We start from the raw sequence: 24,418 nt of genomic DNA on the forward strand, positions 1-24,418 counted from the left end.
GGATGCAATTCCAGCCCCTCAGAGTGATGTCAGTACTTTGTTCTTAAATAGAGCCTGTGCAAGACCTTGGTGACTTGCTGTCTATTTTGTTTGTTGTTTTGGTTTTTCCTTCCCAAATTACTTGATTGTGCTTTGATACCTCATGTAGGTTGAAAACTGTAGTTGATTTTATTGACTATCATACAGCAGACAGAATGTTTCATGCTTGACAGCGGCATTTGTAATCCCATTGATTAATGTGGTTTAAGATGTTTGTTGATGTTAATACCAAAGATGAGTAAAATGCATAATTCCGTGCTGTCTGTGCCTTTCCAACAGAGCTCTCAATCCCATTGGTATAAAGCTCTGAGGAGACCCACGCATCTGAGCACTGAGGATTCGGTTCGGGTCCTCGGCAGATGGGTGTCAGTATCATCTCCTAGCCAGCAGGATGGATACCACGCCCTTAAATTCCCAGAAGGAGCTGTCAGCCTGTAAGGATAAAGACGATTGTCAGGAAAATGGAGTTCTACAGAAGGGTGTGCCTGTCCCCGAGGATAAGGTGGAGTCTGGCCAAATCTCCAATGGGTACTCAGCAGTTCCAAGCCCTGGTGCAGAAGATGACACTCAGCACTCCATTCCGGCTGCCACCACCTCCCTAGTGGCTGAGGCTCATCGAGGGGAACGGGAGACCTGGGGCAAGAAGATGGATTTCCTCCTCTCGGTCATTGGCTATGCTGTGGACCTGGGCAACGTCTGGCGCTTTCCTTACATATGTTACCAGAATGGAGGGGGTCAGTATCATGGGCTACGAGCAGAGGCTGTGTCCGAGAGATGGTCTGTAAATCCTCTTGGGAGGCCAGAACAGAAATCATGTCTTTTCTGTCTTAACTGAGGAATCTGGGAACATGATTGCTCAGACTTTCAAGCTAGTCCAAAAGACAAGTCCCCAGGAAGCCAAAATGCTAAGTCAGCATGTCTGGGGCTCTCTGGGTTATGAAGTTGGGTAAAAGCTCTCCCAAACCCAACCTCGCCAGGCTTTCAGCCTCCTTAGTGCGTCGTTTGTGGCAGAGCTCCCTTCTCATCCCTGCATCATCCAAGCTGCACTCTTGCAGCGAGTCCAGAGAGGTTACGTCTGTGTAAGGAAACGTTGGGAAGTGGCTCCAGGGTCCCAGGCCCTCCCAGGTCAGAGAAGGGTGTCAGCCCAGGTCCAGAGTCTGGAGTTAGAATCTGAGCATGATCTAGAGCTGAACCCAGCCACAGCACGGCATTGCTGCTAACCTAAACCATACATGGATATGTCTACATTTTTGTGCTACATTTTTGAGGCTAGAGACTACTTCTTATTCCTCCTTCTACCTTCAGAGCAGTTAACTTGTAGATTATCAAAACCAGTAGCTGACTGGAGGCATGGATGTGGGAGCCCCAAAGAGGAGAGTGGAGAAGAGTGAGTAGGTATGGGGCCTCTGTGTTGACAATGGACTTGCTATCAAAGTGGGAAAAGGATGAGAAATGGAGGTCAAATCAGTCAATATTTATTTTGACAGAAGCTCTGGACACTGATTTGGTAGGGCAGCTAAAACGAGGTTTGGGGGAGAATTCATTAGTGTCCTTCCTCATTTCCTTGATGGCCTGACGCAGAGTGGCCAGGATTTGCCACATTTTTTAAGGACCTTGGTCCTTGCAGCTGCAAAGGCAGTTCAGGGGTTAGGGTTGGGGTGGGGGCTGGGGAAGCCCAGCACCCCCTGCCTGGGAGGAGCAGAAGTTGGAGTCACCTTATCTCCAGCCTGCAAGGGCTCACCTTTAGCCTCAGCTTTATATAAGGGGTTGGGTCACTGGTGACGTTTCTTCTACACCAATTCCCCACTATAAAGCTGGACAGATGCCATCCTGAGAACACAACGTGCTTCTTATTCTCAAGCCAGATTTACCCAGCATGATTCCAAGTCAGGTGGGACCTTTGTGAGTTGCACTGACTTCAGGTTTCTGAGTTCAGAGCACTTTACGGGAGAGAACATTATCAGGGAAAATCACCGCTGACCCACCCTGTGGGCTAAAACTCAGGCTGCAGGTGAGCAGTCGCCACCTAGGTTTTCCACATTCTGCCTCAGCCATGAGAACCAAGACACACCAGCACCTCCCGTGACACAACAACCCCACACTTCCTCATTCTGTGACGAACTACCCTTTTCAGCCACATCTGCAAAGGTGGCCTGGAGGGGAGCATTCCGGCGCAGCAGAATTATGGAAATACAACCAAATATCAATAGCAAGTATCTGGAGCCAGGGATAGTACGTACGGATGAACAAAAATACTAATTTGGTGATTGTTGCCACTGTTGTACGGGTTGTCATGGGGGATCTGTCCCAAGGGTCTCGAACTCCACTCTGTGTACCAGCTGCATCAGAATCACTGGAGCAGCTTAAGAGTTTTTGTCTGGAATTTCTGCTTCAGGGGGATGGTGGGTGTGTGTTCTTAAGCTCACCAGTGATTATTACGTGTGGCTGGGTTGGGGAAGCTCAGCCCACCTGAACCCTGTCATTTAAAAAAAAATTTTTTTAATGTTTTTATTTATTTTTGAGAAAGACACACACACACACAGAGTGTGAATGGAGGTGGGGCAGAGAGAGGGAGACACAGAATTCGAAGCAGGCTCCAGGCTCTGAGCTGTCAGCACAGAGCCTGATGCTGGGCTCGAACTCACAAACTGTGAGATCATGACCTGAGCTGAAATCGGACGCTCAACTGACTGAGCCACCCAGGCACCCCTCGACTCTGTCATTTTTATAGGGGAGGGAAAATAGAGGTTCAGAGGGGAGAGGTGGCTCAGGGTCCTCCCAGTGGTTAGAAGTGGGACTGATTCTGGGAACTGGTCTGTTGAGTCCCAAGTCCAGCTTCCTTTCCACGCACTCTCTGCCTCCTTTGTGCACTCCCTGAAACCCCCATTCACTGTGGCGCTCTGGTAGAGCACTAAGAGCAGGGGGGCACAACGTGAGGTCCCTCGGCACACCGTGGCTTCATGACACTCAAGCCTCAGGTGGCCCTGTAAATCTTGGTGTGAGCCCAGTCAGTCGGGCTGTCCTGGGAGGGATGTGGGCAGGGAATAAAATTGTCTTTCATCTGTCGCAGGAGCGTTCCTCCTACCCTACACCATCATGGCTGTTTTTGGGGGGATCCCGCTCTTCTACATGGAGCTCGCATTAGGCCAATACCACCGAAATGGATGCATTTCGATATGGAGGAAAATCTGCCCAATTTTCAAAGGTAACTGGAAGGCTTAAGTGGGTGGGTGGATGAGTGGTCCTGCAGGGCAGAGGTGATTTCTGTCCACATATGGAAGCTAGGGACCCTCTTCTGGAATCAATTAGGCCTTCAGGTATCTGGGAGATAAGTTGAGTAATGAAGTTTTTGACTATTTAAGTGGTATGAGATTGTTAAAGGGAAGCAATAAATGGCAATTAAAAGTATACCTGGAGGGGTCACCTGGGTGACTCAGTCAGTTAAGTGACTCTTGGTTTCGGCTCAGGTTGTGATCTCATGGTTCGTGAGTTTGAGTCCCACATGGGGCTCTCTATGTGGAACCTGCTTGGGATTCTCTCTCTCACCCTCTCTCTCTGCCCCTCCCCTGCTCACGTGCACTCTCTCTCTCTCAAAATAAATAAATAAACTTTCAAAAATGTTATATAAAAAAAGTAAACCTGGGTGTCTGGTGGAGCATGTGACACTTGATCTCAGGGTCATGAGTTCCAGCCCCACATTGGTTGTAGAGATTACTAAAAAAAATAAACTTAAAAAAATAATAAAAGTAAAGTAAACATTTTACTTATCAATAAATAAAAGTAAACTTATAAATAAACAAAAGTAAACCTAACAGACCTGTAAGTAAAGAGAATAAACTGATGGTTGCCAGAAGGAAAGGGGGTGGGGGGATGGGCCAAATGGGTGAAGGGGAGTGGGAGATACAGGCTTCCAGTTACGGAAAGAGTAAGTCACAGGGATAAAAGACACAGCATAGGGAGTACAGGCAACGGTGCTATAATCGCATCGTGTGGTGACAGGCGGCAGCTACACTTGTGCTGGGCACAGTATAACATACAGATTTGTCCAGTCATTCTGTTGTACATCTGAAACTAATGTAACATTGTGTGTCAACTACACTGAAATAAAAATATTTTTTCAGGCAAACGAAATAGAAAAAAAAGTTTAAAGCATTAACAGCACACGCACCTAGTTTCTAAAATGTGTAGGGGCGCCTGGGTGGCGCGGTCGGTTAAGCGTCCGACTTCAGCCAGGTCACGATCTCGCGGTCCGGGAGTTCGAGCCCCGCGTCGGGCTCTGGGCTGATGGCTCCGAGCCTGGAGCCTGTTTCCGATTCTGTGTCTCCCTCTCTCTCTGCCCCTCCCCCGTTCATGCTCTGTCTCTCTCTGTCCCAAAAATAAATAAACGTTGAAAAAAAAAAATAAAATAAAATGTGTAATCTTGCAAAAAACATCTAAGGAATTTACCACATTGCCACCTTTCCTTTCCGCCGCCTCCCAGAGTCTTGGGGAATGAAGTGAATGGCAGCCCCACCTTTCTCCCTCACCTGAGCTGCAGGGCCCTCCGGCGACCCGGGGCCATCTTTCACTGTTGGGCTGTCCTTGAGACTTGGCCTCCCTTCCCGTCTCTCCCAGGGATCGGGTATGCCATCTGCATCATTGCCTTCTACATCGCTTCCTACTACAACACCATCATGGCCTGGGCGCTCTACTACCTCATCTCCTCCTTCACGGACCAGCTGCCCTGGACCAGCTGCAAGAACTCCTGGAACACTGGCAACTGCACCAACTACTTCTCCGAGGACAACGTCACCTGGACGCTCCACTCAACGTCCCCTGCAGAAGAATTTTACACGTAAGTGCATGTAAGTGAGGGGGTGGTCTGTTAGAAGCAGGCCACACCCCTGGGGGTTGGCCTCTTAGGAGGGAGGCAGGGGCCAGGGGTGCTTCACCTCTTTCCTGACAGATTTCTGAGGGATGAAGCTCTTAGGGCGGGGTGAGTAAATGTAAGTGAGGGAGTGGCAGGGCGGCCCGGGCAGGTTTGGAGCTGGGAGACTCTGCTTTGAGTGCTCCCTAATCTGGCCCTTTGTGATATCCCCCTCCTTTCTTTTTTTTTTCTTTTTTTAAACGCTTTTTTAAATGTTTATTGATTTTTAAATGTTTATTTTGAAAGAGAGAAGGGGAGAGAGAGAGCAGGGGAGGGGCAGAGAGAGAGGGAGACAGAGAATCCCAAGCAGGCTCCACGCTATCAGCACAGAGTCTGACTCGGGGCTTGAACCAATGAGCCATGAGATCATGACCTGAGAGGAAACCAAGAGTTGGACACAAAACAGACTGAGCTACCCAGGCACCCCTATTTATTTATTTTGAGAGAGAGAGAGAGAGAGAGAGAGAGAGAGAGAGAGAGAGAGAAAGTGAGCACAGGGGAGGGGCAGAGGGAGAGTGAGAGAGAGAGAATGCACACTCAGCACAGAGCCCGATGTGGGCTCCACTGTAAGATCATGACCTGAGCCGAAACCAAGAGTCAGACATATAACAGACTGAGCCACCCAAGCAACCCTGCCCCCTCCTTCCTGATGTGCCAGGCCAGGCGGTCCCAATGTGCCCAGGGTGATTCCTTCATTCACATTACAAACTTACTCGCCTGTGTCAAAACCGCCCTTCCTCCTGGGCCCTGCTCTCATTCTGTTGTCATGGAATCAGAGCCTCCCGTTGCTTCAGTAGTTTAAAACCATCCAGGGTTTCTGGTTTCATGTGTTCACTTCACAAGTGGAATCTATCCTTTGGAAGAAGATGCCTGGGGTGGGTAGTATTCTTTAATGCTGGAATTTCAGGCAGCTGCGGCCCAGGAGAGAGTAATTTTGGGGTAGAGAAGATGCTACCCACACATACAGATGCTGCCCCAGCCTGGAAGTCCGCCTTGGGAGCTGCGTGCTCTTCTAGGGTCTGTGGGCTGAATGTACTGCCCTGTCCGTCAGGACCCGCAGACCCAGCGCTTCCTGAAGCCTAGCGACTGCTTGGTCCTTGCAGAGTGGTGTCTGTTTCTTCTCTGGACTCCCCTGGAGGTGTCGCAGATGGTATCCTCAGCTTACTGCTCAGGCCGTTTCATGGGCCTTTCTTTCTTGCTGTCTCCAGGCGCCACATCCTGCAGATCCATCGGTCTAAGGGACTTCAGGACCTGGGGGGCATCAGCTGGCAGCTCGCTCTCTGCATCATGCTGATCTTCACTGTGATCTACTTCAGCATCTGGAAAGGTGTCAAAACGTCTGGCAAGGTGAGGAGGACTCTGGCTGCTGACCCAGGCCTGCCCAGGGGCTCCAGAGGATTCAAACTCAGAACTCAGTAGCCTGGACAGCTATAGACAGAAGGACAATGTTTCCTTCAACACCAAACACAATTTATGAGGCTCAGTTTCTCTTTACCAGATATGTGTTAAAAAAATTTCCATAAACGGGCCAATCCCAGGAACCATTATGTGATTTTTAAAAAATTCCTTTAACCCACTGGTAGTGTCACAATTCTTAATAGTGACAATAATTTATTGAAAACCCATGATGAGCCATGATCAGTGCTTTATGTACACTGGCTACTTTATCATCTTTTGCTAGGTGTTTTCCCATATGACGGCTGGGAAGTGGGTTTGTGGTAGTATTGGCAAGCTGTGAGTCAGATCCCTGACCAATTCTAAAGCCGCTGATATTTCTGCAACGCCACCCTGCCTTCTATAGTTACAGAAAAGAAGAGGTACATCTCCTTCCTTGGAGACTTTCAAGAATAAAAGATGCAAACATCCACATGCTGACAACCTGTGTTTCTACCCCTTTCTTTACAGGTGGTGTGGGTGACAGCCACCTTCCCTTACATCATCCTTTCAGTCCTGCTGGTAAGAGGTGCCACCCTCCCCGGAGCCTGGAGGGGTATTCTCTTCTACTTGAAACCCAACTGGCAGAAACTTCTGGAGACAGGGGTAAGATCATGAGGAAAACGATGTGCCCCTGTCTGTCATTTTACTAACTGAAGCTAGTCCCCCCGAGTAGGGACAACTATTGAAATTTGGGTTCAATGGCAAGTCTGCAGTCGTGCTTTAAGTCAGAAATAGAAGCATGAAAAGTAGAGTTGAGACCAGTAGATTGGTTTGTGCTTCAATGTTAGGAGGAGAAACCACATTTGTTGGCACTTGGTATGTGGTCATCCCTGGCATGAGCTTTGAGAGCTGGGTTTTCACTTTGCACGTAGCCACCTGGAAGCCAGAGTGCAGGCCCGGGGCCCAGTCCTCACCCCCATCTCTGCTGCCTTCCAGGTGTGGGTGGATGCTGCCGCACAGATCTTCTTCTCTCTTGGTCCTGGCTTTGGGGTCTTACTGGCTTTTGCTAGCTACAACAAATTCAACAACAACTGTTACCAGTGAGTATCTGCCCCCACCCCAAGTAAAGCCTGAAAGTGGGGTGAGCATAAGTCAGCTGGCCAGGAGGAAGGGGATCGAACTAATGGCCTCAAGCCTGGCTGGACTCAGGTGTGTCACAGATCCCTGACCAGTTCCCTCGTGGCCAGAGCACCCCCTGGGGTCGAAGCCTCACCCAGACCATTCAGAGATTGAGAGGAGCCCCAGGCCACTTCCGTTTTTTAAGTCTCTGTATATCAAAAAAAAAAAAATAAATAAATGCCAAAGCAGGTTTACAAAAATTGCAACATATATTAAATATTTAGATTTCACTTATTGATGTGTTGAACAACAGTTGTAATGTGATAATTTCCTTATGTACATATGCACAAAAGTATGATGATTGGACTATTTTGACCAATACAAAATGCCATAATTTTGGGGGCAAGATCAGAAATTTGGACGAAACAGTGAGTGTTGTACCAATTATGATTTCGGTATCACTCATCATCTTTATTTATTTATTTATTTATTTATTATTTTTTTCAACGTTTATTTATTTTTTGGGACAGAGATAGAGCATGAACGGGGGAGGGGCAGAGAGAGAGGGAGACACAGAATCGGAAACAGGCTCCAGGCTCTGAGCCATCAGCCCAGAGCCCGACGCGGGGCTCGAACTCACGGAGCGCGAGATCGTGACCTGGCTGAAGTCGGACGCTTAACCGACTGCACCACCCAGGCGCCCCTATTTATTTATTTTTTAATGTTTATTTACTTTTTTTTGAGAGAGAGAGAGATGAGCAGGGGAGTAGAGTGAGAGGGAGAGAGAATCCCAAGCAGGCTCCATGCTGTCAGTGCAGAGCCCGACACAGGGCTCCATCCCACAAACTGTGAGATCATGACCTGAGCCAAAAACCAAGAGTCAGATGCTCAACTGACTGAGCCACCCAGGCGCCCCACTCATCATCTTTAGAGTTAACTTTTTTTTTAATGTTCCACCACAGATGGCAGTGTCCAGCACTCTAATTGTGCTTGTTCATAAGATAATTAATGAATTCTTTTATTCTTAAAAAGGAATTCACAAGTACCCTAAGCAATGTGGCATTGCATCGGGACCCCTGCCTGAAGTTGTATGATGAGGTGTTCTTTTAAAAGTGTCAAGATATTGGGGCGCCTCAGTGGCATCTGACTTTGGCTCATGGTTTGTGAGTTTGAGCCCCAAGTCGGGCCCCAGCTCAGAGCCTGGAGCCTGCTCCAGATTCTGTGTCTCTGTCTCTCTCTGCCCCTCCCCCACTTGGGCTCTATATCTCTCAAAAGTAAGTAAGTGTTAAAAATTTTTTTTTAATTTAAAAGTGTCAGGATATCTCTGTGACACTCTTGTAACCTCATTTGCACATAATTTCAAAAGTCTGAATCTGAGGGCTTCGCAAATGTGAGGCCAAGGCCCCCTCCTGGCCGCCACTCCGATCCAGGCCCTGTTTCCGAGCAATTCTTGTTTGAAATCAAAAGGTCTGTGTTATTCCCGTTCACAACAGCACCATCTCTTCAAACCAGTCCTGACCTGCTGCTCTACCACGCCGTGCATGGTGGTATCGGCAGCTTGTGCTTCGAGCCACCTTCCCGTCTGAGAGGCTGGGCCTGGGAGGAGCGGAGGGGACACCAGGATTGGCCTGAGGTCCCTGTGAACTCAGCCTGCTCGTCCTTGCCTTGGCTGGTGACAGATGCTCTTTAGACCCTCTGCTTGGTGAACTGAGGTTCATTTGGGTTTTCTGTTCCAGAGACGCCCTGGTGACCAGTGGGGTGAACTGCATAACGAGCTTCGTTTCCGGATTTGTCATCTTCACGGTGCTCGGGTATATGGCAGAGATGAGGAATGAAGAGGTGTCTGAGGTGGCTAAAGATGCAGGTGGGAATGTGGGTTCCACTTACGTCCCTTACTTTTCACTGAACTGCTTGGCTGCTCTGTGGATCTTTACAAATATCTAACTTTTAAATTATTTCTAAGTGTTCCTTTAAAATTTTTCCAAAGTTTTAGGGAAACTTATTGCCTTCCATGTGCTCCACCCTGGTGGGGATGGGGTAGCTCCCCTGGCACCCAGTTCTGGGGCCTTCAACACACATGGGCTTGAAATATGACTTAGATGAGGGCTTTTTAAACCAGTAGGTTTGGATCCAGTGATGGGTACAAGTCTAGTAAGCAAATGATCCTTAGAATTTCCCCTTGGAGAAAAATAAAATGTAGATGACAAGTCACTCTATTGTATTATGAGGCTTTCATGGAAAAGGAGTGACAGATATTGAAAAAGTGACAATGGGATCTCGTGGATGGAATCCCAACATGCTCACCAACATGCTTCTGTCTCTGGCCTGATGCATAGCTCTGATCATGCCTGTACCCCAAACTAAGGCACCCCTATCTAGCTTGTGAGAGGTTGAGGACAAGTCCCTCACACTATCAAAAGGGACTTTAAAATAGCGGGAGGCCTTTATTCCAAAGCTTCTATGACTCTTCTGAAATCAGTTTCACGTCTCCGACTGTTTTGGAGCTAAAGTGATCAGAGAGAGCTAAATGTTGTGAAATGTTAGAGATATCAGTCCTGGCCCTGAAAAAAGCTCTGAGTTGTTATATGGTGGAAACTTATTCTTGTGTGCAGTTTTGCTAGTCTTAGGGTCTTGGGTTTGTTTCCATTCCCCACATTAGTTGAGAGTTCACACTTTCCAAGATGGATACTATTCCCTGCCTGCCTCCCAGGATGTCAGCATGGGTTGGTGAGCTGGTGTGGAGTGTAAGGAAGTATTTGGTAGGTGTCCAAGCCTAATTCACATGTAAGGTCTTGTGACAAGAATTGTAATTGTTGGGGCGCCTGTGTGGCTCAGTCCGTTAAGCGTCCGCCTCTTGATCTTGGGTCATGATCTCGCAGTTTGTGAGTTCAAGCCCCACATCGGGCTCTGCACTGGTGGTTCAGAGCCTTCTTGAGATTCTGTCTCTCCTTCTCTCTGCTCCTTCCCCTCTCTCTCTTGAAATAAACAAACATAAAAAATAAAAAAAGAATTGTAATTGCTGGTATGGCTGAGTTTTCCCCTGAGACATCTTTGCAGAGCAGGTCCCAGGGACTACCTCCTCCTCTCTCCCTCTCTATCTCAGGCCCCAGCCTCCTCTTCATCACATATGCAGAAGCCATAGCCAACATGCCAGCGTCCACATTCTTTGCCATCATCTTCTTCCTGATGCTAATCACACTGGGCCTGGACAGCACCGTGAGTGGATGGAGAGGGAAACCTGGCTCTAAGGAGGAGGAAGAGGAACAGGAGGAGGGGAATGGGGAGTGGGAGGAAGGGGAGGGGGGAAGGGGAGCAGGAGGGAGGGGGAGCTGCACCTATCCCCCACCCCTCCCATCCTGGCCACCCCAGGCGGTCTTGGCTGCTCCCTCCCGGTGCTTTCTCAGCCCCTGTTCAGTCCTCACTGCTGGTGCTCACGGCCCTCTAAGTGTGTTAGAGGGTCATAATGGGCTAATGAGGGTAAGGTGTCTGCACAGGCCAGGGCTCAGCATATGTGACCTGTTATTACTGGGTACCGTCCCTTGACCAGATGGCAGTATTTAAGGTGAGAGCAAGGTCACTCTTTTGTCTCAGTGCCCTGCTGCCCCACATTCGGCTCAGCACCTTGTACTTATTAGGGTGGAATGAGTCTCAGCTTTGAGTTGGCCTTTCTGGTGCAACCAGCGTCTCGCCCAAGAGATGTCACATAAAGAAGTCCTGTCCAGGCCCTATATTTTCTTTCCTTGATGTCATTAGGGTTGGGTTCTAAATGAAATTGTGAAACAGGGTATATATTTCCAGTGAGATCTGGTGTATGGTGGGGAACTGGTCATGACCAGCTTGACGGTCACTCCCTCCTGTTCACTGTCCTCGAAGGTGACAGACTTGTCCTCGAAGGTGACAGACTTGTCCTGAGCTTCCCCTGTGACTGCTTGTGTGTCCCTTTCAGTTTGCAGGCTTGGAGGGGGTGATCACAGCTGTGATAGACGAGTTTCCGCACATCTGGTCCGAGCGCCGAGAGTGGTTTGTGCTTGGTGTGGTCATTACCTGCTTCTTCGGATCCCTGGTCACCCTGACTTTTGTGAGTACCACAGCCCTCAGCTGTGAGCCAGCCTACCCTGGGGCAGTGGAACAGCACAAGAAGCTATTCCTTTCCTTCCACCCCACATGGTGCCCTGGCTTTGGGGCTAAAGTAAGAGGGGTTGTCACTGCTGTTAAAATGTCACCAAGGATAAGAAGAAAAGTTGTTTCTGGCAGCATCTGTTTGTAGAATCTGTGCATGGTATCTGGAGGTCTTAGCATTTTACATTAGACCCAATTTAGATTTCAGGCTTGGCAGGGTATCTGGAGAAAAACTAAGATTTGTTCTTCCAGTCTTTAGGGCTGCTTTCATGGGATTATTGCCGTGATGTCCTCATATGCAGAATATCTGAAGGCTGGCATCTCATGTTTGTCATGTCACCCTGTCTCCTCCAGGGAATTTGCAGTGGTGAGGAAGTCAGACCCTCTCTCCTATGATTTTTTTTTTCTTTTTTGTAGCTGAAGCACATACTGTAAAATGTAATCAGGGCCCACAGGCATCCTAGGCTTGTGTCCTCCCGACATAAGGCAGATTTTGAAGATCTGAATCTTCAAGCTATGACCCCAGTGGCTCTGGTAGCTTTGTCAGGGTGGTGGGGCCCTGAGGAGGATCCAAAGGATTTGTGAGTTAAGTTAGAAGGCAAAGCCATGGCCACTGTGTTCAGTGGGTCTGGTATTACAAACTCTCCCAGGTTCAGTCTTCAGGGACCAAGATTCTTTTTTTTTTAGATTTTTTAAAAATTTATTTTACTTAGAGAGAGTGAGTCTATGGGAGGGGCAGAGAGAGAGAGAGGAAGAGAGGGAGAATTCCAAGTAGGCTCTGCATTGTCAGTGGCAGTGACCTCGGGCTCAAATTCATGAACCGTGAGATCATGACCTGAGCCAAAATCAATAGTTGGTCACTTGCCACCCAGGCGCCCTGAGGGATGAGGATTCTTTAGTGTAGAGTACACAGTAGGTGTTCAGTAAATTGAAGAAAGTTGAAAAAAAGATCCAGGGACTCTCTTGAGTTTGTCTCTTAAAACTTAGTGAGATAAAAAACAAGGAGAGAGTGCTCCATAGGACAGGAAGAGGCGTCTGATGGGATGAAATCTGGCCCATACAGTGAGGGTCAGTCCAAGAGGCAGGCTCTGGGATATTTATATTAGGTCCAAGGTGGGAATTTTCTAGAATTATCCTAAGTTAAGAAGCTGCTTTTGGCTTTAATCATAAAGAGAAGGTAGTGCCTCAGAGGGCCCGCACTCAGGATCATGATGTCGTTTCCAGGGAGGGGCGTACGTGGTAAAGCTGCTGGAGGAATATGCCACAGGCCCTGCAGTGCTCACCGTTGTACTTATAGAAGCAGTTGCTGTCTATTGGTTTTACGGTAAGATGCTTCCTTCCACACTCATGATCTACACCAGCCTGCAGCCACCAGAGTAGAGAAGGGCTGATTTCATTGAAGAAAGTCAGGGCAGGGTACATCACCTCCCAGTGGGTCTGTAAAATAACCTCAGTGGAGTGCCTTCTTCAGAAACAGGTCACCATTTCCTCCACACTGATTCCCCTTACTCTTGGGAGGATGTTTTGGTTTTTTTTTCCCTTCTGAGTTTAAATGTTCACCCAGTGGAGACAGGCTGAAGCAGTTCCATATAGCTCATCCATAGTGGAGGCTTCAAATACTGATTGTGTCTAAGAATTGAACAATGGACTAGTGCATAGTGAGTGCATTTGTAGAGTATACAGTATCCCACTGTTTTATAGAGTAGCCCCAAGTTTAAATTTTGCAAGCAAGAGCTCCTTGCAAAGCCCTGAGATAGAGTTCAGGAGATTATTTTCCAGAGAAGAGGCAAGAATGTTCCTGTTTGTATTATCTGCCTTGGTGAAATCCCCACTTCACCCCCTCTGATCCTGGGATGGATTCTGATAAGGGTGAAACTAGCAGGAGCACAGAGAGTGGGCTAACATGGGTTCTAAGAATCCATGGGTGGGGGTTGGGATAACCTAGGAGTTGACATGAAGGAAACCAGGTTCAGAGATACCACTCTTCATCTTTATAAAATTAAGAAATGATTATTTTATTCTGAAAATGTATTGACTTTTCCCTCTAATTTCTATGGTAACAAAACAGCTTTGGCATGTTTGTTGTTACACATAATATGAAGAAGGGGAGGCCCCAAATTTCCAGCCCAGTTTTTAAACATGAGCCCAGTTTTTATTTATTTTTTAATTTTTATTAAAAAAAAAGTTTTTTTTTAACGTTTTATTCATTTTTGAGACAGACAGAGACAGAGCATGAACGGGGGAGGGGCAGAGAGAGAGGGAGACACAGAATTGGAAGCAGGCTCCAGGCTCTGAGCCATCAGCCCAGAGCCCGATGCAGGGCTCGAACTCACGGACCGTGAGATCGTGACCTGAGCTGAAGTCGGCCGCCCAACCGACTGAGCCACCCAGGCGCCCCGAGCCCAGTTTTTAAAACAGAAGCCCTCCCTACCTCCTCAGTGATTCAGAGTATGTGAATTGCAGTAGACCTGCCCCAGGTATTGCTGGGTCTCTCAGGGAAGCAACTGCCTTGCCCCTCTTGATGTCTTACCAATACTCACTTTCACATACTTTTTATGGAAGAATCTTGATCTTGATCTGGCATAGGAGATGGGCAATACGTGGTTAAAATTTTCTCTTGGAAGTTTCCAACAAAGGGTTGAAGTCAGCCTCTGTCAAATGGGTTCACAATTCCTAGAAATTTTTTTTTTTTTTTTTTTTTTTTTTACCATTTATTCATTTTTTGAGAGACAGAGCATGCGTGGGGGAGGGGCAGAGAGAGAGGGAGACACAAAAACTGAAGCAGGCCCCAGGCTCTGAACTGAGAGCACAGACCCCGATGAGGGGCGACTCAAACTCACAAACCGTGAGATCACGACCTGAGCCAAGGTTGGACATTTAACCAACTGAGCCACCCAGGCGCCCCTCCTAGAAAATTCTTTTCTACAGTAAAATCAAATATATGCTGAGATCTTAGAAAAGCAGTGTGGGTACCAAGCGGGGAGGCACCAGTGGGGGGGTTTTAGGTCCCCCCCAAATGTCCACCTATCCTCCCACTCCCACTCTGTGTAGAAAGAAAGTTGCTTGCTATCAAATGCAGTTTTGTGACAAGTCTTCTGTCCCACTTTCAGACTAGATGGGTGCCCCTAAGCTCCTGCTGTGGAGAAATTCCAGAGCTGCTACTGTCTCTGAGAATCAAGGGACAGAACAGCCCATGTCCTCCCTCAGTCAATCTCTTTTTCTTTTGGGTGATTTTAGGCATCACTCAGTTCTGCAGTGATGTGAAAGAAATGCTTGGCTTCAGCCCTGGATGGTTTTGGAAGATCTGCTGGGTAGCCATCAGCCCTCTGTTTCTCCTGGTGAGTTGTCATTTCCCTCTCCTTCTGGCCCTGAAGAATGGCCCACTCAAACACTTATAAAAAGTAAATTTTATTGAAGTGTAACAGATACATGGAAAAGTGTGCCAATCTTAAATGTACATCTCATTGAAATTTTATAATGGAGCACACTTTTGTAGCCAAAACTGTGCTAACAAAAACACAACCAGCACTCTAGAAGCCCCTCTGATGCCCCCTCCCAGTCACTGTGCTCCCCACACTTCCCCGCCCCCTCTTCTGACTTCTAACACTGTAGAGGAGTCTGGGCTTCGGTCCCTACTGCATGTATTATTATATCATTCCCCAACTCAGTGATAATGATAAATAACATTTATTGAACATTAAGTGCCAGGCCAGACTTTGTGCTAAACTTACACCCATTGCTCTATTAATCCTTACAAGCAATTCTACGAAGTAGTAATAGTTCTAATGCTCCATTTTACATTTAAGGAAATTGAAGCCTTAAAGGGTCCCAGGTCACATGACAAGTAAGACCTGTTCAAGACCTGGGAAAGATTTACTGAGCTGCTCTTGAAGGTCCTGGGAGGGGTCCTTGTAATTTTGTATTCATTTTTTTTTCAATGTTTATGTATTTTTGAGAGAGAGAGAGAGAGAGAGAGAGAGACTGAATGCGAGCGGGGGAGGGACACAGAGAGAGGGAGACACAGAACCTGAAGCAGGCTCCAGGCCCTGAGCCATCAGCACAGAGCCTGATGTGGGGCTCAAACACACGAACCTGTGAGATCAGGACCTGAGCCGAAGTCAGACGCTTAACCCATTGAGCCACCCAGGTGGCTCATTTTCTTAAAAATACCCCTGCAAGTCCTCAAGCATGGACCTGAGTCAGAAGTAGAATACATTTATTGCTAAAGGACCTGGGTGAGAACATTCAGTTCCAAGGGTTACCTACTTGCCAGGATGCATTCAGCACTCACTCCTTCCTTATAGCACGTGCCTCTGCTTTTCCTCCTGGCATCCCTCTGAAGGAGGTAACTTGCTCAAAGGAGGATAAGCGCCCTGCTGACATCCCCAGTGTGCTCTGAGGTAGTGTGGGGTAAAGTGACTCTGTGCACATCAGCACAAATTACTCTCCAGTTCTTTCATTTATCTGTAACTTTATTTTGGAGGAAAATTTTAAAATCTTTTAGAGCCAAGAAAGTTTGTTGGACTGGTCCTTCCATCCAGCTCCAGCTTGTTAGGAGTGTCTGGGACATCTCTGCCTTTGGCATATAGCTGTTACTTCCTGTCTTTAAAAACAAAAACAAAACAAAAAACCATTTTGTATTCTCTTTTGACTTTCTCTGGGCAGTCCTTTGTTTGGTATTTTATACCCATACATCTGGACAGTAACATATAAGATGAATGTTCATTCTTGCCTCTGCGATGCTGCCTATGTGTCTCTCTACCCCAGAATCCCTTCCTGACTTCCATTCCCCTGGACCCTGAAGTTTTCTAAAACCAAAGCCAACTATTGTCCCAGGCAGCAGATAATTCTCAGGGCCCAGCGGCTCTGGTATGTTCCCCTAGATCTTGGCCTGGTAGTTCCTTATTACCTTATCAGCTCACTGGTGCTTTTTGGTAGATTAAAAACATATATATAATTTTTTTTTTTTTTTTTTTTTTTTAAAGTCAGAAATTTCAGTTGTTTTCAGTGAGGGTGTTGGCATGAACCACCTAGCCTGCCATTACTAGAAGCATAAACTCTGACATAAGTGGATTATTAATTTATATTATTACCAATGCTTTCAGATAATCTACTTAAATCCTTTCATTTGTTTTTCAAAGCAATTGGAGACATTGCATTATTTCCTTGAGGGAAGAAGCCATGTCTGTTTGTTTGTTTACTTTAGTATTTCCTACACAGTGAGGAGATGATGTCCAGAGCTGAGATTTGGGAGAGGAAAGTGAGGCACTCACCACAGGCATAAAATTCAGCAGGGGAGGTGCCGAAAAACTCAGTAATCAAGATAAAGACCATTTTAATGTAATATTTTCTAAAAAACCAAAATTAATGCAAAAAAAGTCTCCATTTGGGGTACCTGGATGACTCAGTCGGTTAAGCATCTGACTTCAGCTCAGGTCATGATCTCACGGTTTGTGAGTTTGAGCCCCGCGTTGGGCTCAGTGTTGACAGCTCAGAGTCTAGAACCTGCTTCAGATTCTGTGTCTCCCTCTCTCTGCCCCTCCCCGGCTCATGCTCTGTCTCTCTCCCTCTCATGAATAAACATTAAAAAAAAAAAAGTCCCTAATCAACAGATTTCATTTCAAATAAACACAAGATCTGACCCTGTGCTTGCATGTCTCACCTCACCCACCTTACCCTAATCTGGCCCTGTCAGATCTTGTCTATTTAAACTATTGCACCATAGTATTATTTCTTGATTGCTAAAATTTACTTGCATGTTGTGCCCAAGGTGAGTGCCTCACATGTTCCACCCTAGTCCTGGCTCTGGGTTCTTAGTACTTGTAATTTCTCTGAACCTCTGGTCGTCTAACAGACTGGGTGAATACTTAGTGTACAGTCAGTGAGTTTCGGTGCCCAGCAAAACCCCTGCACAGATCTGTGTTCAGGCACATCACTCATAATTCCTGTGATGTTTGCTTTACTCACTTCCTCTAAAGGCAAGTACTCCAGTGCCCAATTAAGAGGAGGCAAATCTGTTTTCCACTTCTGGGTTTACTTAACAGAGCCCTTGCCCTGGGCTTTTTAAGGCTGCTTTCAGTAAACAATGAGTAGCTTACTAAAAATATTCTTTTTCACTGAGGCCAAGTTACAAAAAGAGAAAATATTATATATGAGCAAGGAGAGAGGGCTCTGCAAAGGCGTGTCTGGAGCAACACTTACTGGCTCTGCCCCAAGAGCTTGAGGCCCCTCTGAACTGTGCTGGATTTCACACACCTGACATCAAGATGAGATCAGGGCTCCTAACTGCATCCAATCCATCTTTCCATGTTCCAAAACTGGCTTCCTTAGTAGCTGGGTCTGGGGTGAGGGAGTAAGTCCAGAGAAAGGTTTGCAATTGGCCAGGCTCCTGTTTTGAAAGCTTCCTCCTGGACTAAGGACAACACTGTTGGAAAGATGGATATGTGTTTAACAGCTTCCCATTTTATTACCTGCAGACAAAGAAAAAAAGATACAAATAGATGTTTAACCACACAAATAATTTACATTACTGTCTTCTTTATGACTATGAAGTAATAAAATAAAATTAAATCAAGAGCAATAACGATTTCGGCCCAGTGGTTACTGGGCAAAAACTGGTATTTCTGCTCTCTCTGGAAACCAAACTGAAATAAGAAAACTTATAAACGGAGTATTGGGAACACACTGTAGAATTTTTCTTGGGAGAAATTTTCACTGAGTTTTCAAGTAAAAAGTATATTAAGCTACTTTTTCCTTCCATTATTCCTTTCGTGATGAGGGCCTGGGGCAGGTGGGCACCCACTGTTCAGATGCCTCAAGCCATCCTTGTTGAAACCCCAGGCTGAGGTGCTCAATGCAGAAAGCAGAGAGCTCAAAAAAAGGGAAAAGTAGGAACATGTACCCAGGAGCCCAAGTCCTCTACAGGACTTGAGAACCTTAGTATCTCTCCTGGACAAAGCTAACTTCCATCTGACCAAAAATAATCACAGCTGAGAAATGAAGGAGGAAAAGAGAATAAAGCAGAGAAGTATGAAGCCTTAGGACTGGCAGGAGCCATGGAGAGGTCATCCAGTTTAGTCTTCACTATCTGGGAGGACAGGCCCCAAACCACTCTTAGTAGATGCTGGTCTCTTCCCCTTTGCCCTGAAGGGGTTGCTGTAATTCCCCCAGAAACAACTTTCTGAGGCTTGGTGTCCCTGCTCTAAGGGTTAAGGTGGGGGGTGGAAAGGAAAATCAATAGAAGCACCTGTTTTATTGTTGCTGCTTAGGCACAGAAATTTGTGGATCCCATGTGTCAGAGCTCAGTCCAGGATAGCTCACATCTGGGGAATTTCCCAAGAGGATCTCAGCCTTAGCGTTTGGTGTTCATGGTATCAGAACTGTCCCTGTCTGCACAGATATTGTTAAGATTTTGAATGTTTTTTGGTATTTCTGTTTTAGTTCATCATTTGCAGTTTTTTGATGAGCCCACCACAGCTACGACTTTTCCAATATAATTATCCTCAGTGGAGTATCATCCTGGGTTACTGCATAGGAACCTCGTCTTTTATCTGCATCCCCACATATATAACATATCGGCTGATCATCACTCCAGGGACATTTAAAGAGGTAGGTGCTAGTGTGTGTGTTCAGAGTAGTTAAATCGTTTTGGGAGAAAAGGGTCTTCTTGTTATGCTCTGTTCGAAAGAGATGAGTCCACCACATGAAGCTCACCTACACCATGGTGCAGACCTGTGACGGCTGCCTCTGTCACCTTAAAGGCATCCCCATAAGCCTCAGATACAGTGGCAAAAGAGTGAGCTGGTTATTTGCATGTGCCACAGCACACAGCTTGAGGTGTGTATAGCATTCTATACTCATCAGATAACTCCTCTGCCTTCTGCTTGCCATTGGGCATGGACATCAGATCTGTCATGTCTGAAGCAGTATGTGAATTTTAAGTAGAGAGGATGGTGGAAAATGTCCATGGCCATTTTTCTAACAGCAGTATGACAAGTGCTATTTTGAAAATCATCACTAAATAAGGATGTAGTAGTTTTAGCTTAAGGCATTAGAGTAAAAACAACTTACCATTATAGTAATATTAATACAGTAATGAATAATGTGCTCTAAAATTTTAGGGACACCTGGGAGGCTCAGTTGGTAGAGCATCTGACTCTTGATCTCAGGGTTGTGACTTGATCTCAGGGTTGTGAGTTCAAGCCCCACATAGGGGTGGAGCCTACTTAAAAAAAAAGATAAAATTAATTTTAATCATAGAACCTTACAGTTTGTATAAGATTGTATATTTTTCAAAGCGTCTTCATGTATATTATCTCATTATGCTACCAAAATACCTTGGTCCATAACATTCTACCTGTAAGGGAGGGAGGCCTCATTTGCAATTTTGGTATAGTTAAGAAAAAAAAAAAAAAAAGAGAGAAAGGTAAATTTCTTAACTCTTTAGGGCCCTAGGCAGATCAAAAGTTGGACTTTTATGTGGAAAGTCTACCACCTGTTCACCTGGAATTTGGAGGATAGCATATGCACCTGCATCCTGGAAGTCTCAAGTTTGGAGTCATTCAACTAGATTAGGTCATTGTAAAAACCTCCAGTAAACTACACAAAGATCCTGGGAAGATGTCCCCTAATAAGTAAGCATTCATGAAGACGTCAATAGTGATCTGTTTTCTTAGATCATCATCTTTTAAAAGGCCAGGGCCTGGCAAGTTTTGAGAGCAATGGTAGTCCAGCAACTAGAATGCTGCCAAAATATGGCAAAAAGCAGACCTGGCATTTTGGGATATCAGCAACCAGAAGGGCAGCAGAATGGGTGGCTAGGGACTAGAATACAAAAGCCAAAATTCTACTTTACAATGCTGTTCATTCCACCATTCTACCAAACACCTTAGTATATACCATATACCTTCTCTCCCTGCACAACATAGCTCCACTTAAGGGTAGTTAGAATTATTGGGGCACCTGGATGGCTCAGTCCGTTAAACAACAGACTTCAATCTCAGCTCAGGTCATGATCTCACTGTGAGTTCGAGCCCCGTGTTGGGTTCTGTGCTGACAGTGCAGAGCCTGCTTGGGATTCTTTCCCTCCCTCTCTCTCTACCCGACTTGCACTCTCTCTCTCACAATAATTAAAAAAAATTTTTAAAGAGTAGTTAGAATTATCTGTGTCCAGTTCCAAATTACCAAGACATAATTCTGTTTAATCAGTTATGATTTACATACTCGTTTATGGGGAAGGATGGTTTGTGAAACTTCACTTTCTATGGCTTGACACGTCCCGGTAGCTGATGAGGACTGGAGCAACTCCTTTTTAAGGGGATTTCTAGTGCGAGATTTCAGTGCTTGAATGGTAAGGTCATTAGAAACACAAAATACATAATTTTATTAATTTCATTAATGGTGCGGCTAGAACTGTTTGGATTTTATAGGCCGGGCTCCTTAAAGAACTCCCAGAACCAGGAAATAAAAAGATTGAATGGGGGGGGGGGTGTGCCTGGTTGGCTCAGTCAGTTAGGTGCCCCACTCTTGATTTGGGCTCAGGTCATGATCCCATGGTCCTGAGATGGAGCCCCTTGCTCCCCACCCCTGTCGGGCTCCATGTGGAGCCTTCTTGAGATTCTTTCTCTCTCCTGCTGCCCCTCACCTGCTTGTGTGCATTCTCTCTCTCTCTCTCTCTCTCTCTCTCAATAAATAAATAAGAATAAAAAAGATTGAAGGACTGAAACTAATGTAACATTGTGTATCAACTATACTCAAAAAAGAAAAAAAGATCAGAGGGGACTACATACTTTTTCAACCCAAAATCTCAAGGACAAGAAGCAGAGCTTCACCTAAAATCCGTAAATCAAAAACTACTTTCAGATCCAATTTTGCCCACTTCCTATACATACAGACTTTTGGCCATCAAAAATTTTACTAAGCCACTCAGTAAAGATTTTTCTAAGCCTCTGAAGTGGTGCTGTTTTTCCTTCTTCACAACCCTGAGCTGCTTCATGTCACCTTGATGCTAAGTTTTAAAAGGTGGGCTGTATATTTAATACCCAAGCCCAAACATATTTTAGATCTGTCTTAAAGCTTCTGTGTACTTCAGCTGTTTCTAAGCTAAAGACTCTCAATCTTTTCCCCATAGTGAGTTCTATGTCAACATGAGTTTGCTTTAGGAGTAATGACTTAAATGGTCACATCTTTTTCAACTTAGTTATGATAATTTGTACCCTTGTATGAATTAACCAGTACTCCTTCACAGGTAGATTCATTAAATCAGTAACAGCCCAGCCATTACAGTGACTGCTGGCACTGTGCACCATGCCTGGGGTGTATATGCCGGGCACAAGGAGCCTGGCTGAGGGGTGGGGGAGCTGGGGGACAGAGGCCAGCACTCACTCTGCTCCCCAGGCCCTGTGTGGCCACAGCAGGCCTCCTTTGTCCAGAGAAAAAGATGCCCTTACCCAGGTCATCAAAAGCATGTTATAGGCCAGTGGAGGGTTCTGTTGAAAGCTCATTATTTTCTCCCATTAGTGTTACAGTGATATTCTTAGTTTACAGACGGTTATAGTTCCTGAATATGTCATTTTTTAAAGTTGTATGTATGTATGTATGTATGTATGTATGTGATCTCTATACCCAACATGGGTCTCAAACTTAAGATTCCAAGACCAAGAGTTGCATACTTTCCGACTGAGTCAGCCAGTTGCTCCCTGAATGTATCATTTTTATCTATATTTGAGAGCAAATTGGGAATACCTTTGTTTAAAAAAAAAATTTAATGTTTATTTATTTTGAAGAGAGAGAAAGTGGGAGAGGGGCAGAAAGGGTGAGACAGAATCTCAAGTAGGCTCCACACTGTCAGGCGCAGAGCCCGACATGGGACTCAACTCATGAACCATGAGATCATGACCTGAGCTGACATCAAGAGTTAGACACTTAACCAACTGAGCCACCCAGGCGCCCTGGGAATTTCTTTCTTAAGGAAAGTCAATGAGACTATTCCAACTTACTATTAAATGCCATTAACATGCTATTTAAATGTTTCAATACTAAGGTTGAAATATTTTTGCAATACTGTTAAATTATAAGAATGTTTATAACATCATATTTTCTTCTCAACAGCGTATCATTAAAGGTATCACTCCTGAAACACCAACAGAAATTCCCTATGGGGACGTCCACTTGAACGCCATATAAAACACTTCAATGAGAGGAAAATGGCTTCCCAACAACCTGTCCTCTGGTTCTGACTAGTCATGCCTCGCCTTCTCCCCTCTGAGTCAGAGCTTCCAGCTAAGCCTGACAATGGAAGGGCCTTCTTCATGGAGAGAGAGTCCCAAAGACTATGGTGCCCAGACTGTAATGGCCTCCAGCTACTTCTTTCTGTGAAATCTCCCCGACATATTACGTTAGCTCTGTGACACAGCTGAACTGGACTATTTTGGATGTGCGAGGGTGTGTATGGAGGTGATGAAAACCACCATCTAGTCAGTTAGGATTAGGTTTAGAATCAAGTTTGTAAAAGTCTCATGTATCATTTCTTGTTATTATCATTGGTATCTGACATCCATTTGCTTCTAAAGGTTTCACTGTCATGAATGCATAAACCACGTAGGAGAAAACAGGGATGCTGTTTTGCTAGCCATATATTTTCTGAATAGCATAGAATTCTGTAGCTGGAATCTACTAGAACCCTTTAACCTGTGTGCTGCTGTGGAGTCAAGAGAGGAAGATGTAGAAACTAAACTGAAAAATAATGTATACATGTGAGCATGTGTGTCTGTGTATACTGTTGTTTCAGTGTATCCTTATCTCTATTCCAATACTTTGGGCCCATTCCAAACTATATGAATTTCCTTTAATTTTTCTTACATTAACAAATTCCACCTACTCAAATGTGTATGTATGTTATTATAAGGGTATAGCTGCTACACATGTTCTGTCACCTTCTCCTTTTCCTATGACACTACTGTAGCCACACGCCTTCCTTTATGGGTCAGTGTTCAGCGTCTGCTGCACTTCATTGCCATCTTCCTGTCTCTGCCAGCTAAACATTCAGGATAACATTCCACAGGCAAATCTGGCCTATTTCATCAGTGACTGTGGCTTGGCCGTGAACTGCTTTGAAGATGGATACTGACAAATGCATCTTCAGTGCTCAGTTAACTATCTGGTTTAAGCTCTGTTTCAAATGACTGGGTTACTTTGCTCTGTGAAGAGGATAAGTCCAATTCTTGCTTATAGGATATATAGGTCTGGCACCCTGACTATAACCAAGGTCATCCTTAGTCCAGAAGTAATTGGAGACTTTGGGTTAGCCTTAAATGGAACTCCCCCAACCCTTCCTGGTGACAATCAGGACTGTGAGTCCTCCAGATAATTTCCCAAGATTGAGTCTAAACTAAGTAAGGCTGATTGGAAAAGGGTCAGTTAAATGAGTAGCTTTTCATTTCACATAAAACCTTTAATACATATCAAGTAAATTTGACCTTTTGTGGCTTGTGACTCTCAGATGTGTAAGAAGCAAATTCACCTTGTATAAGATTTCCTCATCAAAATCTTAAAGGGAATAAAGCCTAGTCAATGATAAAAGGACTCACTCATCTAGCCCCATATCACTTCACTCCTCTATATAAATCAAATTTGATTCTAACCTTATAGAAAGAAGACCCATATAGCAGAGGCCTGGTTTTATCCAATTATAGATCTTCCTCTCTTGGCTTCCTTTCCCCAACAATCTCTGCCTCAGCCATCTTCCTGTGTTCCCCCTACATCCTTCTATTTCTGATTCTCTGCCTTTCTCAGCGGGATATTTTCCTTATAGATGTGAGCTGCTGAGAAGTTTCCCGAAATATTAGAGGAAAAGAGAAG

General features: G+C 45.5%; 1 protein-coding gene across 1 annotated transcript in view; it reads left to right on the forward strand.

Moving 5' to 3' along the window:
- Positions 1–24,139, forward strand: part of SLC6A4 (solute carrier family 6 member 4) — a 42,157-nt gene extending 18,018 nt beyond the window's left edge. The window contains exons 3-15 of the mRNA XM_030295147.1: positions 319–773; positions 3,110–3,244; positions 4,654–4,873; positions 6,154–6,292; positions 6,851–6,985; positions 7,319–7,422; positions 9,178–9,305; positions 10,545–10,657; positions 11,388–11,519; positions 12,785–12,884; positions 14,798–14,898; positions 19,001–19,168; positions 22,670–24,139. Of these exons, the coding sequence (XP_030151007.1) occupies positions 431–773; positions 3,110–3,244; positions 4,654–4,873; positions 6,154–6,292; positions 6,851–6,985; positions 7,319–7,422; positions 9,178–9,305; positions 10,545–10,657; positions 11,388–11,519; positions 12,785–12,884; positions 14,798–14,898; positions 19,001–19,168; positions 22,670–22,744 (1,893 nt within the window). The 5' untranslated portion in view covers positions 319–430 and the 3' untranslated portion in view covers positions 22,745–24,139. The remainder of the gene's footprint in view (positions 1–318; positions 774–3,109; positions 3,245–4,653; positions 4,874–6,153; positions 6,293–6,850; positions 6,986–7,318; positions 7,423–9,177; positions 9,306–10,544; positions 10,658–11,387; positions 11,520–12,784; positions 12,885–14,797; positions 14,899–19,000; positions 19,169–22,669) is intronic.
- The last annotated feature ends 279 nt before the right edge of the window (positions 24,140–24,418 follow it).

Source organism: Lynx canadensis, chromosome E1 (assembly GCF_007474595.2).
Source record: "Lynx canadensis isolate LIC74 chromosome E1, mLynCan4.pri.v2, whole genome shotgun sequence".
In the NCBI taxonomy this organism is placed as follows: domain Eukaryota; kingdom Metazoa; phylum Chordata; class Mammalia; order Carnivora; family Felidae; genus Lynx; species Lynx canadensis.